The following is a 17,382-nucleotide window of genomic DNA, read 5'->3' as shown; positions in this document are numbered from 1 at the left end:
TCCGCAAAAGAGCGAGTGATTTACGCTGATTGCGAATGAGACCTGAAAGTTCAACGCTGAGCAAACATCCGAATTAGTGCTTTTTTTTTTTTTTTTTTTTTGCTTTCTCCTCCTTACTCTACCGTGAATATTTTTAATCACGCCATGCAAAACATCATTTTCAGCTGATGTATCACGCTGTCAATTGAACTTTCAATGGAGCCTGGGCCATCTTGTGTTTTGTCAGAAAACACTTCCTGTGATAGCACCAACACAGAAACTGGACAACATAAGTTAAAAAAAAAACAACAACAACAAAAACACAAACAAATAAAGCATCAAACATGACATTGATCTTCTATGAATCTTTACAAAATGTAATTTAAATGGACATTTTGAACTCCAACTATTGGCATTTACTTCTCTAAAATGGGTTGAATTTCACTTCCTAATTGTATTATAATTGTAATTCTTCAAGGGTTAATCTGCAGAACCTTGAACCTTACATTTGCTTTTACAAAATGAATTCCTACACAATGATCATTTTTTAAAGGGGTTTCACATAGCATGACATGCTTACATTTGATTTTTACTCTAATTTCAGATTAACACAAAAAATATTTCTATATATTTCTATATATATTTCTAAAATGATCTATATCAAGATGTCCTCAAACCTTAAGATTTTTTTAAACCAATTTTGTGCTGCTTTCATCTAAAATTGAGGCATTTATTTTAACAGTATTTTCAAATGGTGTCTACAAGCATAAAATCTTATATTTGAATAAATAATTATCATAATAATATTCCGAGCTGTTTTACATTTGATATTCCTCAAATATCCGTCAAATTAAGCATTGGTGTCCAAACTGTGGCTGGGGGGCCATTTGCGGCCCTCTATTCAATTTTAAGTGGCCCGCGGCATAAACAAAGAATGACATACTATATAACAAGGCCCCAATTTTAATAACTGTGTCATATATTGCAGTGTTACGACTCCGTCTACGAAAACAAATTGTCACATCACCCCCAGCGGTTCTCGAACCCGACTCCATTTTACCCGGCCTTACCCGACTGATGGCCAACAGGAAGTCCAGCTTGTGGGATTTGTGGAGCGAATGGCGCAGCTTCCAGTAGAGCAAGTGCTCCCAAGCGAAGACCAGCAAGCTGAGGCCCATCGCCACCAGCAGCATGTAGAAGACACCGGCCATATTGTCGATGTCCAACTTGCTGCTCATCACCTCGTTTTTCTCATTCTGGCAGATGCCCGAGAGCCACACCGTTTCCAGGCGCTGCGTATCACCTGAAATGAGGTACAATATCTTGAAAAAAAAAAACACGGCAGCCGCATAGGTTATTTTATCGCTCGGTTGTCTATATGCATTATTATGTCGTCATGCTAAGCACGAGAGAATGTTTACGGATATGGATTGCGACTTGAAGCTCTCCGCCAAGGTAGGGATATTAACTCCATACCGGCAGCCTTCATGGTTTGTTTGCGTCGATGTATATTGTGCGCGTATGGGTGTGTGTATATTTGAATAATGTAGATAATGGCACGCTCTCGCCATTCCTAAGGATTTCATTCTTCACAGAATGCCTGCCTCCCTGCTGCATAAAAAAAAAAAAAAATGATGCATGGAAATAGGGATAGTGCAGGCATCCATATCTTTCCCTTTATGCCAGGGGAACAAAAAAGAAACAGAAAAACACACTATACGTCATATTTTTTGAGATAGAATCCTAATGCGTTCGCTTTAAATGCCATTAAAATAGGAACATTTGTGACCAAAAGTATGTGTATTAAACTTTCGTTCTAGATTTTTACTATAGTCATATTCCATAACTGTAGCGCTGCATGTCCTGAAAAATTGCAAAATTTGGTGGAGAAAAAGAGAAAACATTTTTATGAGATTGATAGCCAATGATAGCCCTTCCAACATAGCCAAAAATAATCGATCAAATGGCCGATATTTGCCGATTACTTTTTCACATTTATTAATTATAACCGTTTACAGCAGTTGTATGCAAGCAACAATGATGTCATTATTTACTACACATAAATCTATACTATAACCTTGTATACTTAAATATATACCATATTAGGTTATTTTATCAATATTTTTTATGGACCCAAAACAAATATCAATATTTTTTATGGACCCAAAACAAATATCAATATTTATAAGCAGTGATTTGGTGAACTATGCAAGGAATCGACGTAAATGTCACTATTTTACACACAATCTAAACTCGGTTTGTCTAAAAAAATAAAATACAAACATCAAGCAAGGTAAATCAAGCATGAATGTGCATGCTCTGGACTGCGGGGAGAGTTTGCGGCCGCTCACTAAGCTCTGATGCACTGTGTGTTGTAAAATATATATAAATATATTATGCAATATATAAAATTAAGTTTGCACTATGGTTAGGAGATCACATGGCATGGGAAAGAAAGGTAGGCAAAAGTTTTAAACACATTTCATTCTCATATCCTCCTTTGTGGAATTCACTTATCGCAAGGGTTTTCCGGTACCCCATTAACCGCGAAAAACGCCGAAACACTGTAATCTATATCGCATCCTACAGGAAAGGGAGGTTATTTAATTAAAATGAAAGCAAATCAAGTAACATATCGAATCAGAGTACATTTTTTTTAACATGTATAAAATCACGACTGTAGGTTACCAATGGCAGCGTGCAGGAAACGCAGCATATACCTTGCTCATTTTTAAGCTGCGAAAGTGTCCTTTAAAGCAACAACCCCACTGACAGGACATTGACATTCGACAAACCGAGCAAGGCAGGAGTCCACAACTTCATACTGGACACAATGGCGTTACGTAAGCTTTTCGATCGGTCACCCACCGTCGCCGAGGAACTGCAGCAGCGCCAGGTCGATGAGCCTCTTCCAGCGCGAGTCTTTCTGCAGGGCGATGCCGTAGCCGGTGGTGGCGAAGACTTTGCCGCTGCCGATGGTCACCAGTTTGCAGCCTTCGTCCTTGCCCGCCATATAGTTGAGAACGGCCGCGTCGTAAATGAAGGCGTCCAGTTTTCTGAAAACGCACGTTTCTTACATGTTGAATGAGCTTTTACTGGGAAAATTGGAGTTTATGTCTGACTACCTCGAGGGTGCGAAAACGTTTTGACTCAAGGGACACAAAGGGCTTCTAAAAATTGACAAAAGATGCGGACTAGGAAAAGACGGATGGAGTGTTTTGAGAAGCCATCTCATCAGCGAAAAAAATGTGTGATACTTGGAAAAATGGTGCTTTAATTTCAATAGAACATCAACACAAGCATTACAAGTGTTTTTCAAGTCCTATGTGTTTGATTTACCATATTTTCCGCACTGCATTATAAGGCGCATAGAATAGAAGCTCCAGTAGTGGCTGGGGTTGCATTATGCATCCACTAGATGGAGCTGCACTAAAGGGAATGTCAAAACAATCAAATGAGTGCGTCAAACTTTATTTTTTGGGCTAAGATTTACTATTAATTAATAAACCTACTAAAACTCTGACTGAGTAAAAGACTACTTCAAATGCTTTGACATTTTCAATTGCTCTTATTTGTATACGTTGAAAAATATACATCGCTCCATTTTTTTTACTATTTCCTCGAAAATTCTCCCGAGAAGATTGATCATCTATCTTTTTACTCTCCCAAATATAGGCCATCGGCCCTCACTCCACTCCTACCACGAAAAATAGACAGCACTTTGAAATACAAATGAAGCGATTTTCTTAATCTAAAAATATATCCACCACATTCCTGAAATATGCGCCGCTCCAAAAAAAAAAAAAAAAGTGTCATCAAATGAAGTGGCAAGAGGGCGAGTTAAAAATAAGCCTTTTTGTGCGATACGGGACAAAAAACAAAGAGCGTACCCCGTTTTGAGGCTGTCGAGCGCCTCCTCCACCCCCTTTTGGTTGTACTTCATCATGTGCGTGTGCATGTCGGGATAGTTGCTGCGGATGTTGCGCTCGGTGCTGCCGTTCGGGACCGTCCCGAAGCGGAAGGGGGGGTAGTGCTCGTGCGGCTTCTGGAACTGCGGGGAGACCAAGGAGACGTGATGACGGGATGAGAGGAAGAAAAAGGAGGAGTGGAGAGGAAAGAAGAGGGACTGACGGGAGGGAGAGTGGCAAAAACAATACGGAGTGTGTGAGTAGTAAAAAGACATGTAAATGAGGAGGGGGGGGTGAAGTGAGGACTCTGAGGAAGAATGGAGGTGAAGGCGAGGGGAGGGGGGGGGGGGTGAGGCGCTTCTCACTTTAAATCCAATTTTAGATGCGGATTTTTCTTCGTCATCAAATCGGACCAAGGATTTCATGACGGGTAAAACGCGTGGCTTCGTTGCACGGGGTTGCGTGACGAGTTCAACCAAGCCGTTTTTGAAAAATCATATTTTGCAGGCACTACGAAGTAAGTAACAAACCGGTAACGGATGACGCAACGATGCGCGTATAAAAAGAGAGAAAAAGGAGACAGTCAGGTTTTCAAGAGTAAACAGTTTGCATCTGTTGAGAAAAAAAGATTACAAAAAATATGACTGCTCTCAAATAATCTTAAAATTTGCAAAATTTTCAATATAAGACTTGGGATAAAAGCAAATAAGTTTGTTTTCAATCCAAAAAAAAGTTATTTTTGAGGGACGTTGGACATTTTAGAGAAAAAAATCAATTTTAGGGTCGTATGAAAATATTCTGAAGAAAGATGCTTATTTTTGCCGGGAGAAAGTCACCAATTTTGACAACAGAATTTTTTTCAAAGATTTGATCAATGCCAAGATAACAAAAACTTGCATTTTTTTCACCTTGTCCCCATATAATTGAAGTCATTTATATGAATTACATTCATTGTATAATTGTATATTATACACTATAATATACATCATTTATGTGCTTTTTTTTTATTATGATCAATTTTAATTATGTGGTATATATTTTAAAGAAAACAAAGGTGTCTTTTGGAGATTGTCTTCTAAGCTATGGTCGCAGGCTACTAATCTCGACCAGGTGCTGCTTCGTGTCTACCAGCACTAAAACGGACCGAAAAACACAAGCCGGAAGACGAACGAACGTATGACTGAGATTATCAAAGCCGTTCTGAAGTTTATCAAATAAATATTCCAAATTGCACGCTTCCTCATCACAAAAAAAAGATAGAATAACAAATAAAGCGGCTACAGTAACTACCAAAGGTAAAGAACGAATGTGTGTGTCAAGTTAGGTAGCGGTAATAAATAGAGGCGCTTATGGGAACGGAACGCGTTTCCTTATTGAGCGCAGGTGACATTTAGCGCGTGTATTTTTCCTGAAGCCAGATGAAGAATGCAAGCGCACGGCGGTGGAATATCGATGGACAAACACTCTCCACAAAAGTCCAGGTTTTGATCAAAGTCACGGATCGATTGGCTCCAGGAAGCCGCCGGGCTCCCCGCCGAGGCGTTGGAGGCTCTCACCTTCTTGTCGGAGAGCCCCGACACGGTGTCGATGTACTGCTCTTGGATCATGAAGGCGGCCAGGTTGGCGGTGTACGAGGCCAGGAAGATGACGGCGAAGAAGGCCCAGATCAGGACCATGATCTTGCTGGTGGTGCCTTTGGGGTTCTCGATGGGCACCGAGTTGTTGAACACGATGCCCCACAGCAGCCACACCGACTTGCCGATGGTGAAGGTGGGGCCCCCCGGAGCTGCGCGCCAAGATGGAGGATTGACCATATGACATGAGTCACCGTACGGTTTGTAACGCCAATAATAAAGGTCATCAAAACAATAAAAACACAAATTTCCAATCAAATTGCGAGTCGCTACGATTGACGGCAACTACGACACGATTCACACAAATTATGTAATGCTCACATAACGGTATGCTTCGTTTTAATTATGATTTGCAACAGTACTACTCACTCAAATGAAGAAACAAAACGGGAAAATTTACCCAAATGAAAAATCGATAAGTTTCTCTCCAATTTTCGATGCGTGGCAAATTATTTCGATTCAGAAGAAATATGACCCACCCCGTTGATGGTATAATGGGATTCATTCCGATTACATTGGAATTCAGGACGATGTACAGAAATCACAATAGGATTCACTCCAATTCCGATATGATACGATTCACTCAAATCACGTCATGCACAGATAACAGTATGCTTCATTCCAATTATGATTCGCAACCGTACTGTCCACACATATGACGATGCGAAATGAGAAAATGTACCCCAATTACAAAACAATCCAATTTTTCTGACTAACGTGTGACAATTCACTTCAATTCGGAAGTGATATAACCCACGCCGATCACGATATAATGTGATACGTTCTGATTATAACATAATTTCATTTGCTGTAGTGCAATTGCGATACGACCGGAGGTTGACGTTTAGTATCATTTTTTTGCTGGTCCGTCATTTCTATTTTGAATACAATGACAAACAAAATCTCCTCCATCTTAGTTCATCGCTTCTATACGGTTACCAGCAATTCGGCAAAACCGGTGTCCGTCAATGACGAACCGACGGGAATCCCACGTCTGGAGACAACTCACTACGGTTACGATAAAATTCCCTCCAATTAAGAATCTCGTGAATTCCAATGCGATACGCTCAAATTAGGATAGGACCCATTTCAATAACGATAACATGGAAATACATCATGTGATGCATGAGCTCTCGGCTTACGCGAAACATTCATCGTTTTTACCCTCTTGGTAGCAAACTTCCATTGTCTCACATTTTCCATCACGCCGCAAGCTGTGCTGGAGCCGGCGCCGTCATCCATCTTACCTTCGATTAGCGCGTCTGACGAACGCTAATTAAAAAACAAGAAAATGACCTTTCGGTCCTGCGGAACCGGGCACACGTTGTCGGGAGCGCGTGCTGGGATTGATTAGCCGCGGCCGCCGAAGCCGACGCGGGCTAGGGCATGCAGAACGAGGTTATCCGGAATGGGTGGCTTTTTCGAAAACTCACCTTTGGCGCTCACCAGGCTGCGGTTGTACCCGACTGGACTGAAGTACTCGAACACGAACACCGTCACGGCCACCACCGTCAAGCACATGACGAACATCATGACCCACACGGCGGGACTGTACGGCTCTGCGGGAGGAGACGGGCGTCAGTTTGTGAATATAACATGAATCCGTTTCGCATCTTGTTTGGGACTTGGTACGGGGGATTTGGTTGTGGTCTCCAGCTGGCGGCGGGATAAAAGCTTAATAGAAAGTTTTCCCGGGGAGCGGAGGCGGGCTGTTTTTAAAAGTAGGCCATCCCGGGAGGAAGCTCGCGAGCCGTCCGCGTCCTCACCGAGGAAGGCGGACGGGGAGACGGTGCCGTTGCTGCGGGCGACCATGACGCTGATTCCCGTCTCCACGAATGGCACCGAGAAGTCGATGATCTCCGAGCGCTCTTCGTTGATGGTGAGCGAGCCGATGGCCATGTCGGCGCGCCTGTACACAACCTGGGAAAACATGTTGAGGTCTTTGGTCCGTCACTGTTTCATTGAGGACCGGTCGTGACGCTTCACTCACTCACTACCATTGACGGCTTTAGACGTCAAAGCTCCATCATCGCAAATTACCGCACGTGGTTGGGTCGTTGTCACTCTTACTCGTCATTATGTGCCAATCATTACATGCAGGACTCTGTGATTGTTTGATTATATAACTCAATCTTCATGGATACTCTACGGAGGGGGTGTAAGCATTTTTGGACCACCCACTTTCTAATCAGGTGAATGAATAAAAAGCTTTGTGAAATCTTCATGCATGTGCAAAATATGTGCTCCCTTTGTATACTATTTTTGATTATATACTTTTCAATGCATCACAATCAGCACATATATATATATATATATATATATATATATATATATATATATATATATATATATATATATATATATATATATATATATGTATGTATATGTGTGTGTGTGTATTTTTATAGTCACAAAAATAAACAGGGATAAACATTCAGTTTATATTTTGCACGGGAAATACAGTAAATAAATATTTCCAGAGCAAATGCCACAGTAATATTTAGCCATCTTTATTGTGCGGTATTGCAACCATTTTTGGGTCAATTTTTTTCTACATCAGTCTCGCAGTATTTTAACCAAGGGTTCTCATACTCCTGGTAGTGTGAGAACCAAGTACTCAAACCATGTTGAACTTTCACTCGTTGTCACCTTCCGGGTGAAATTTCAGCTCCCTACTGTCTTCATTCAATGCTTTCCCTTTGATGTAACCTGTCTAACTGACCATAATGCATATTAGTAGCAAATATATTTAGTCCATATGCAGTATATATATTTACTCATCAATTGGCTCGTCAGCATGTCAGTCATTACAAGAAACCCCAGTGATTGGTTGACATCACTTCCTGCTTGTTGATCAATCCACATCATTACACTGCACCAATACCTTCGATACTGTTTCATTGGATATATTTTCAGCACCACTTCGAATAAGTGGGACGTGTGTTTTCAGGGAAGCGGCGAGGAATTATTTTGTCACCACAGAATATGCAAACACACACACAAGCCAACACACGTGCATATATACTCACACACACACACACACACACACACACATTTGGAGCAGATGTACATGCAAGGCTCCTTTCTCGAAAAACACCTGCTCGCACCGCCTTGCTCTCACATGCAGCTGTTTGATGTGGCCCATATGCATGTGTGTATGCGGCGCCACATATGTGCGTATGTACGCTGTCACACCACTGACCCACTTTAGAGTCCATCAAAGAGACGACACCGCAGCGAGGCAGGTGTCTGTTGGGAGCCTTTCAGCGCTAATGGCGCGGAAGAAGACAACATAACGCATATATTAGAAGTTCATATCGATCGGTTCCATCCCCAGTTGTGAAAATCTTCATTGGCTGCGCCGTAGTCGGCGTGAAACGATTGCGACGCTGCAAAATGGGCTGGACCAAACAGAAGAAAAAATAGGCAAATTTCTTGTTTGAAGCAAAGATTTTTTTTTTAACCTTAACCCTAAGAAAACATACTTCAAGTCTTGTTTTTCCGAATGGTTTTAAGAAGAATCTGAGTGCGAAAACAAGGCAAAATTCTTCATTTAAGAAAGTTGCAATTCAAATTCAAGCAAATATTTCCTGATAAGGTAAAACTTTGAACTTGGAAAAATAAGAGCATATTTCTTATTATAAGCCTTTTTTGTTGCTTTGTTTGCAGTCAAAACACACTTAACGCGCAACAAATATATAACTTTCAGATATGAACACAAGAAAATATGAAGAGTTCAGGAAGGTGAGATGTATTCTGTTTTGCGATAGTTTTTACATTGGTGTCAAAGTCTTGGTGGGTCTTATAAACGGCGACGCTGAAAATATCAGAATTTGACCCTAAATTAAGGATGCATAGGATTTGTCTCACCTTTGACCAATCAAGACAAAATTGGATGCATGAAAAACTCTGTGAACTCCAAATTTGAACAGGAAGTCGGCCATTTTGGAAATGCATTAAATGCAAAGGTGTGAAGGTTGCTTCTTTTTGATAGAGATTTTGTTTGTTGTGCGATAGTCATAAAACGTCATCGTTCGCTGTTAAAACCGTCTGATAAACGCTTTTCAGCAACGTCAAAAAGTTGCTCCGTCACTTCAAAGATTTCAAAAGTTCTCCCGAATGACAGCTTTCGAGTCTGTGCGCTCTCGACAGCAACTTGTGACTGGAGGCGGGTTGAAAGATGCAAACGCTTGTTTTGCCCGCAGGTGAAAGCGCGACAACACTGGAGGAACCCGCGGCAAATGTTTTTGTTTTGTGGAATCCGCAACTTTAGAAGTCGCCGTAAAACTTTCGCACGGGAGCGCTTACCTCGCCGATCATACCGTTCCAAGTGCCGCGCACCAGCTTGCCGTGTTTGCCGTTGGTGACCAGGTAGAGGTCGTAGGAGAATTTGATGGTGCGGGACAGTTTTTTCAGGATGTCGATGCAGAAGCCCTTGCAGCACAGCTTGGTGTACGACTCCGAGTGGCCGATGATGCTACGGGAAATAAAGAAGATTGCTGGTTAGTTATTAACAGTCGGTTTTTATCGTGTACCCTGAAGTTTACCCAAACCGTAAGCGTCGGTTCATTGGTCCTTCAGACAAATATTAACAGTACTTCCGTCATCACTTCGGTTGTTCCCCGCATAGAATACATGTAAACAAAAATCTTGACCCATTAAACATAATCAAACCTCAAAACGAATAAACATCAGAAAAAAAACAAAGTATTACGTAAAAATATAGACCGTACTCTGCACAGCTTGGACTAAAAAAGAAGCTAAACTCTACAGTCTTCACTTCAATGACTCCATCCTCGAAATAAAGAAAATAAGACAAAAAAAACTAAACCCACTCAACAACGCCTAGCATGCGGGCGACAACGTGTATGCTGTACATTGGTTTAACGTGTTCCCTTGGCAGGAGACCGCAATAAGCAACTATGTCCACTAGGGAGCAAACACATTCTTGTGTTTCAGGCAGCCTTCATTCTCTGGAGTTATTTTCATCATTTTGTCATGTCATTATTGGTTACTTGGATCAGTAACCTCGCAGTTGCCATGGAAAGGCACCCCAGATCTCAGGTGACGATAACAACAACGGACAAAAATGACGGACGAAACCCGTCAGTTGTTCCGTCGGTCGGTCTTAGTCCATGTTTTTTTCAAATGTTTTCCAGCAGACTAGCCACCATTGGCTGTTACTTGTATGGTATAATGGTGCTCTGCTACTAGAGATGCCTCCTTCATTTGAATGTTTTTCAATCAAGCTAATGGTGGGAGCATTTTTTAGGAACATACATTTAACCACAACAATCATGGTTGCTTGAATCAGGTGTAGCGGATGAGGGTTTCATGAAAAACAGTCTGGACACTGGCTCACAAGGACCAGACTTGGGCACCCCTGATGTAGATGATGAATAAAAGCGGACCTAAGGTGGAACCCTGGGGGATCCCACAAAAGGGTAGTGATGGCTTCGCTTAACCTTGGGCACAAAGTTTGACTCAAAGTGAGATTTAAATAAATCGACAGCAGTGCTTTTCTTCTTCCAGATGATTTACGATGCTGCGGTTGATGAGAAAGCCGTGGTCAAGGACAACACAATGGACATTATTCAAGAGTCACCGGAGTCCACAATATTTAAAGCAGAGTGAAATTTCGCAGTCGGATACTGAGTAAACATTTTTTGAAAGCAAGGGTAGGGTAAAATTGAGGGATCAAAGGAAGGTTTCTTTTTAGCAAAATCCATCCGTCTGAATAACAGCTTTCCTGAACAAAGTGGGAGGACTATCAGACAGGCATGTCGGCTAACCGCTGCAGTGCATTTGGGGGTTGGAAGAAATAATCCACAGAGTGTGGGAAACTTTCAAGGTGAGGTTCATTTCTATCTGTATTAAGGTGCTGGTGAATCTTGAGGTTCTTATTTATCTTAACTGACTTCACTGGTGGGGGGGACCAACTGCTGATTTGATCATTTTGAACAGATTTGAGCTTTTATGACGGTCGTTATGAGAGAAAATATTTCTTGCATTGGTCATGGGTACATTATGTATTTTAAGATGTGTTGCTTTACTTTGTTTGTCCTTTTTCATCGCCTATCAGTTGTTTTCAAATCTTTATGTTGTCACTAAGCTGAGACGTGAAGAATTGAGGGATTATTTCCACTATCAACTGCCAAAGCCATTTTTCAGAAGTAGTATAAGGTTGAGATAAAAGAAGGGACTGGAAGTGAATTTAACTCGTTGGATTCCAAGGACAAATTATTACGTTTTCAAGGCATGAATTCGCTGTTATTTAGTGATTTATTTTCAAACTTTTTCAAGCGTTTGGCTAAAGGAGGGTCTAAAAATGGCTTCAGTTGCATAAATAATTGTTTTTACTTGAATAAAAAATTAGTTATAATACTTATGTACCTAAAGCAGTGGTGCCCAAACTATGGCTTTTTAATGGCCCACCAGCGTATACTAAAATTATACAAGTGACAAAATAAGTGGGTTGGCATCGCTTTTAGTTGTGTACATTTTGGAATTAGCGCCTCATGCTAACACATGAACTACGTTCCAATTAGCTGGATACGTACACATTTCCGGTAGCTGCTGATGTGAGGATGAGACGTATGGTGCCTTTAATTGCAGTTGGACATTTCAAACTCAAACAGAAAAAAGGCCATTTGTACAAAAAAATTATAGGAATTTTAATGATATCATATTGTTAAATAAAAACCATCTGCAAAAAAAAAAAAAGCTATTCAAATTAAGTCAATAATTCAGCAAACATTGTTTTTGTAAGTAAAAACAAATGAAAAAAACAATAACATGGCCCTTACATCTTTCTATTTTTCTGGAAAATGTTTGGACATCCCTGTCTTTAAGTAATCGATTCATTCAGTATATAATCTTCCAAAGTACTCCATTACTTAGAGCCAGCCATTTTTTTTTAACCCTCTTTTAGCCAAGCACTTTGAATTGAAAAAAAAAAAAGTGCGCAGGATGAAGAGCTGGACTTCTTTTTCTATTTTTTTTAAGAAAGACAACAAAAAACACTGAAAAGTTTTCTGGTGTTACACTTCGGTGCTGTTATTCAATAATGAAATTGCGACTTGTAAATTATTAATAAGCAAGAGGGCGGACATTCATTTAGTTGATTGTGTAGGTAGAGCTAGCACAACATTATCTTATCCTATGAAGTGTTAGCGGGATATTTTGTACCATTACTATCTGGATGAAAACCTTAAAAAAGCCAGCTCAAAATGAGTTAAAATTACCAACAAAAAATATTCCGGGGAAATTATCTATCTTGTTGTGTTTCATTTCCTCATCCAATTTAATCACTTTCACCCTGAGGACGGATGTGGCGAGTAGGCGAGTAATTAATTGATTAAATGAAAAAAAATATATAATACAAAAAAAAAAAATCAAGTGGTTAATTGGCCCTGGTGCGTTTGTTCGAGATGTTGGCAGCAGCTCTGACAATCGCTGCATCAATTAATTGCGGTGGGTAGTGGAGACCACCTGGTGCGATTAAACATGCTAACGCGCGCACACACACATAACGTGCGCGCACACATGCTTAAACCGACACACGCAGGGTGGAATGAAAGTCTTCGGAGGATTGCAAAAGCCTCACGGGTGATCTCCGCCAAAATGGCCACGGCGCCACGCAAAAAGCTTATTATGGGATGTCAGGGCAGCAGCTAAAAGGAGGGCACGTGGATGACGATGATCAAACCACTTGAGGCCTCGAGTACTGCTGAAATGCTAAAGTGCTGCTGCATTTGTGTTCTTAGTTTTTGTCGTTTTTTTTCAATTTGGCTCGAAGCCATAAACAATAAAGGTTACAGAAGCGTCAATCCGCCATGTGAAGTAAACATTGACAAACACATTTTTTGAATACATTCATAAGTAAATTCAAACTTCCCTGTAAATAATGCTAATATCATCTCATGTTTTTAGCATTTAGCCCACAAGTACGTTTGAATGTTTTTTAAAATGCGTGACTGAAGATATTTGGAAATATGTTCAAGATGTACTTGGGAATGTTTTGTATGGATTTGAACATACTTGTGAATACGTTCGAACGTACAAGCTAATGTGCTCGAAAATCCTTGTAAGCTAAATGCTAAACATAAAATAAAATGTAAAAAATAAGTTCAAACGCGCTTGTAGATATGCAGTTATATACATTCAACCGTACTTATGAATACATTTAAATATGCTCAAAGGGCCTTATGAGCTAAATGCTAAAATATAGCATTTTTTTCACATTTTGTGGCATTTTGGAAACAAATGTTATATTTTTAGCATTTAGCCCAACAGGACATTGGACTGTAGTTTAAAATGCAGGAAAGAATATATTTGAAACTATGTTCAAAATGCGCACGTGGATATGTATTTATATCCGTTCAAACGTACCTGTAAATACATTTGAAAGTACTCGCAAACGCGCTCAAACATCATAGTAAGCTAAATGCTAAAATCAAAGCATTTTATCCCCACATTGCATTGTTTTTAGCATTTAGCCCACAAATACATTGGACTGTATTTTAAAATGTGCTTGTAGATTTATATTTATAAACATCCAAACATACTTCGAAATACATTTAAATGTACTTGAATATATGCTCCAACTTGTAAGCTAATTGCTAAATTTCATTTTTTCCCGCCATGAGTCAAATCAGGAACAAACACATTTACATATATTTGTATTTTAACAAGTTTTGTTTTTCCATATCTTTCATCTGACCAATCAGCTCTCTACCAGACTTCAGGCCCCGCCCAGATGTCTCTCATTCATCCACACAATTCATTAATGTTGACTTGAAAGAAACCTCATCATAGTTTACATCACAAAACAAATTGTCACGTAGTTATCCCCATTTTGTCCCGTCCAGCTACCTATCAAGCGGTTACATAAAAACGTCTGGCATATTGACTCCTAAGAGGCAGAAGTTCTCCAAAACAAGAACTCCGTGCATGCCATTTGCATAAAACTGCCAAATTTAGATTCGGCTGGCGAGCTTTTTGATCATCGAAACAAACAAGTCAGCTCGGCGGCTCGCTCTTGACCTTGCAAACAAACAAAACATCATCTCGCCTGTCGTCGCGGCTACGGAAATAAGCGTCTGCGCGTACCTCTCGGAGTGATTGGATTGGCGCCTGCAGGGCACCGTGTTGCGGACACACGTGCCCGTGCCGGGGTCCACGTTCTCCACCATGACGAAGGGATGCTCTTCCAGCGTGGCCACCGTCAAGTGGCGGTCATCCGTGACGTGCTCCAGGAAGTTACCGTAGCGCGGCCACACCGGGTAGCGCACCTGGAGGATGCCCCGACCATACGTGCCCACCTGGGGAGGGTTGGGACGTATAAGGGGGCGGGTGGCATGATCACTGTTGATTCTCACTTAATATCGCAGAAAATTAACGATACAAATCAAATTTTACAACGATTGAAGCTAGCTAAATGCGTGCGCGCTAGTAGGCAAGTTTTCATTGATGTTAACCTGTTACTCGGCAGAATAAAATGCCCCCCCCCAAAACCAATAATGATATTGTCATGTAAAAGTCATGAAAAAAAATCGGGAACGTACATGTTCATATACACACACGATGGCGAGTCAACAGTAGGTTTGGCCGGTTGGTGACATTGATGAATGAGCTTGCCTCCGTAGCGGAAATAAACGATTCCAAAAGTGCAGCTGAGATTACGTTTTATGCTGAAAGGGTTTCGGGACACCCCGGGGCATTTACACGCATCGTTGTGTGTGTTCCTCAGTGTGTGTTCATCAAGTATAAATATATAATTACCTATCCATACATATAAATAAAAAAAAATTAGGGGGGGGGGGGACACACACACTTACACCCCCTTTATATACAAAGTACATAAAAGTAACTATGCTGTATATTTACACATTTATGAAATTGAAATATTCATTCTGTCCTAGAGTATTATGACTTTTGCATTATGGGAGTCTAGGCTAAGCCAATCATTGAAGTCACTGAAAGGCTTGAAAGGATTAATGCAAAAATCGGAGGGATGCATGATAAAACATTGGGTTATCAACACATGCAAAATTGACAAGATTTCCAATTTTGAATGGCAGTAAATGAGCCCGACATGGGCTAAATTTGACACCTATCGGGTGTACTTCTTGATCTCCCGTTTGCAAGCATTTCGAAGGGATGGAAGCATGGCATATTAAAAGTCATGTTTTGACAATCATTGCACTATTTTAGCCTTTTGTATGCTTTTGCTTTGATATTACAAAATACATATAATCAAAAAACATCACAAAGCCCAAATTGGGTCAAAATTTCCCCCAGGACATCAATCAATTAATAATGGGAGACAAAACTAAACCTTTGCCACGATTATTGCATTTTAAAGTCCTTTTGCCTAGCCAGCAAACAAAAAACATGCTGGATTTACTCATCGTTTCCCCTCAAAATCTTTTGTGACTTTGCTTTTATCTTCACAAGAATAATATATGAAAGTTTCATCATGCACATTAGCGTAAACAACCATCTGCAGCGATAACATCTTGTCAGGAAGTGGCGAGATTTACGAGGGAAAACACAAATTTCTGCCTCGCGCTTACCTTGTCCCAAACTCTTTCACGGTCTAGAGCGATGATAACCATAGAAGGGTTGGAGAGGAAGCCCCTGCTGTTGAACGACAGATCTCTCCTTTCCCACGTCACGTTCAGCATGTGCCTGCAAAGAGTCACGGCGGGGAGAAAAACAAAAAAAAAAACGGTCTCGTTTTGCAATCAAGAAACTTTTAGCGCGTGGCACGAGGGAATTTGCATATTCATTTGTACGCTCACAATCATCACTTTCTAATTAAACCCGCAGCTCCCCCAGGAGGCTTCAATCTAATGGCGAGGAACTCATTAGGGGATAATAGGAGGCCGGCAATGTTGTTGCGACCGGGCCCATTTCCGCCGTTTGTTATACGGCGAACGTACGATGCGATGCGGACATGACAGATCGGCTTCTGAATAATAAATCAAGGTTAATTTGCATGTCGGGCCACAGGCAAGAGGCAAAGAATAACGCAAGTCAAGGGTTAAAAAAAAAACACATGAAGAGCTTAAAAAAATAGGAAAACGAAAGCTGGTGTGTTGTTCGCCAACAAGCAACGGAAAAAAACTAAGATGCTTCACAATTTAGCATTGTGAGTCACTTGGAAGAGGGAATACAAAAATAACCTTGGGCGAGTAGCCGTACGCTGTTTTAGCAACTCTCAAGGCACGGAGAACTTAGCAAACTTCTGAAGTAACTGAGGTGGGACCGGCGAAGCACACCTGAAAAGCGTGTTGTTGCCGGATTGCTTCGCGGGCTTGCTGCAGTCGCCGTGTCCTTCGGGGATGAAGCCGTGTTGCTTCTTGAAGCTCTCGGCGCCTTTGGCCACGATGGCCACGCCCTCGCGCACCCGCTGTCGCAAGCTCTTGCGCCACTGCTCCGTGATGACGCCGATGACGCCCACGGGGAAGCTGGTGGGCGGCGGCACCTCGGGGTTGCCCACGGCTGAGCTGGGCAGGATCCAGATGTAGCCCGGCCCCACCAGGCCCACTTCAAAGGCCTGGCGGAAGAGGAAGTGCGCTTCCTCGAAGGAGCAGTACACCAACAGGACCTGGGAGTCCACCTGAGGACAATGTATGCTTAGGGTCTTTTTTTTACTGATATGAGCATCAGGAAAAACACAAATGCTGTGTTTGAAATCACCCCATCTCTCTAGATCCATCCATCCATCCATTCTCCCCAACCACTTCGTCCAGATTCTCCAGTTGGATCCCCAGGTATTCCCAGACCAGCGTTTCTCCAGCGTATCCCGGGTCGTCCCCCGGATTACCTGGTGCACGGTACACCGCACCAGGGAG

General features: G+C 41.4%; 1 protein-coding gene across 1 annotated transcript in view; it reads right to left on the bottom strand.

The window, feature by feature from the left end:
* The window catches only part of LOC148409779 (glutamate receptor ionotropic, NMDA 2C-like), a 33,382-nt gene that overhangs the window by 4,113 nt on the left and 11,887 nt on the right, over window positions 1-17,382 (bottom strand). Inside the window, exons 6-15 of the mRNA XM_088439505.1 lie at window positions 16,807-17,147; window positions 16,099-16,213; window positions 14,633-14,844; window positions 9,830-9,998; window positions 7,288-7,441; window positions 6,955-7,080; window positions 5,444-5,673; window positions 3,870-4,030; window positions 2,848-3,035; window positions 1,050-1,282 (exon numbers count right to left, since the gene is read on the bottom strand). Coding sequence (XP_088295631.1) covers window positions 1,050-1,282; window positions 2,848-3,035; window positions 3,870-4,030; window positions 5,444-5,673; window positions 6,955-7,080; window positions 7,288-7,441; window positions 9,830-9,998; window positions 14,633-14,844; window positions 16,099-16,213; window positions 16,807-17,147 — 1,929 coding nt within the window. The remainder of the gene's footprint in view (window positions 1-1,049; window positions 1,283-2,847; window positions 3,036-3,869; window positions 4,031-5,443; window positions 5,674-6,954; window positions 7,081-7,287; window positions 7,442-9,829; window positions 9,999-14,632; window positions 14,845-16,098; window positions 16,214-16,806; window positions 17,148-17,382) is intronic.

Source organism: Hippichthys cyanospilos, chromosome 17, assembly GCF_059441005.1.
Source record: "Hippichthys cyanospilos isolate Australia breed blue-spotted pipefish chromosome 17, RoL_Hcya_1.0, whole genome shotgun sequence".
NCBI classification, from domain to species: Eukaryota; Metazoa; Chordata; class Actinopteri; order Syngnathiformes; family Syngnathidae; genus Hippichthys; species Hippichthys cyanospilos.
The sequence above is the reverse complement of the archived record's forward strand: the minus strand, read 5'-3'. Positions and strand labels throughout refer to the sequence as shown.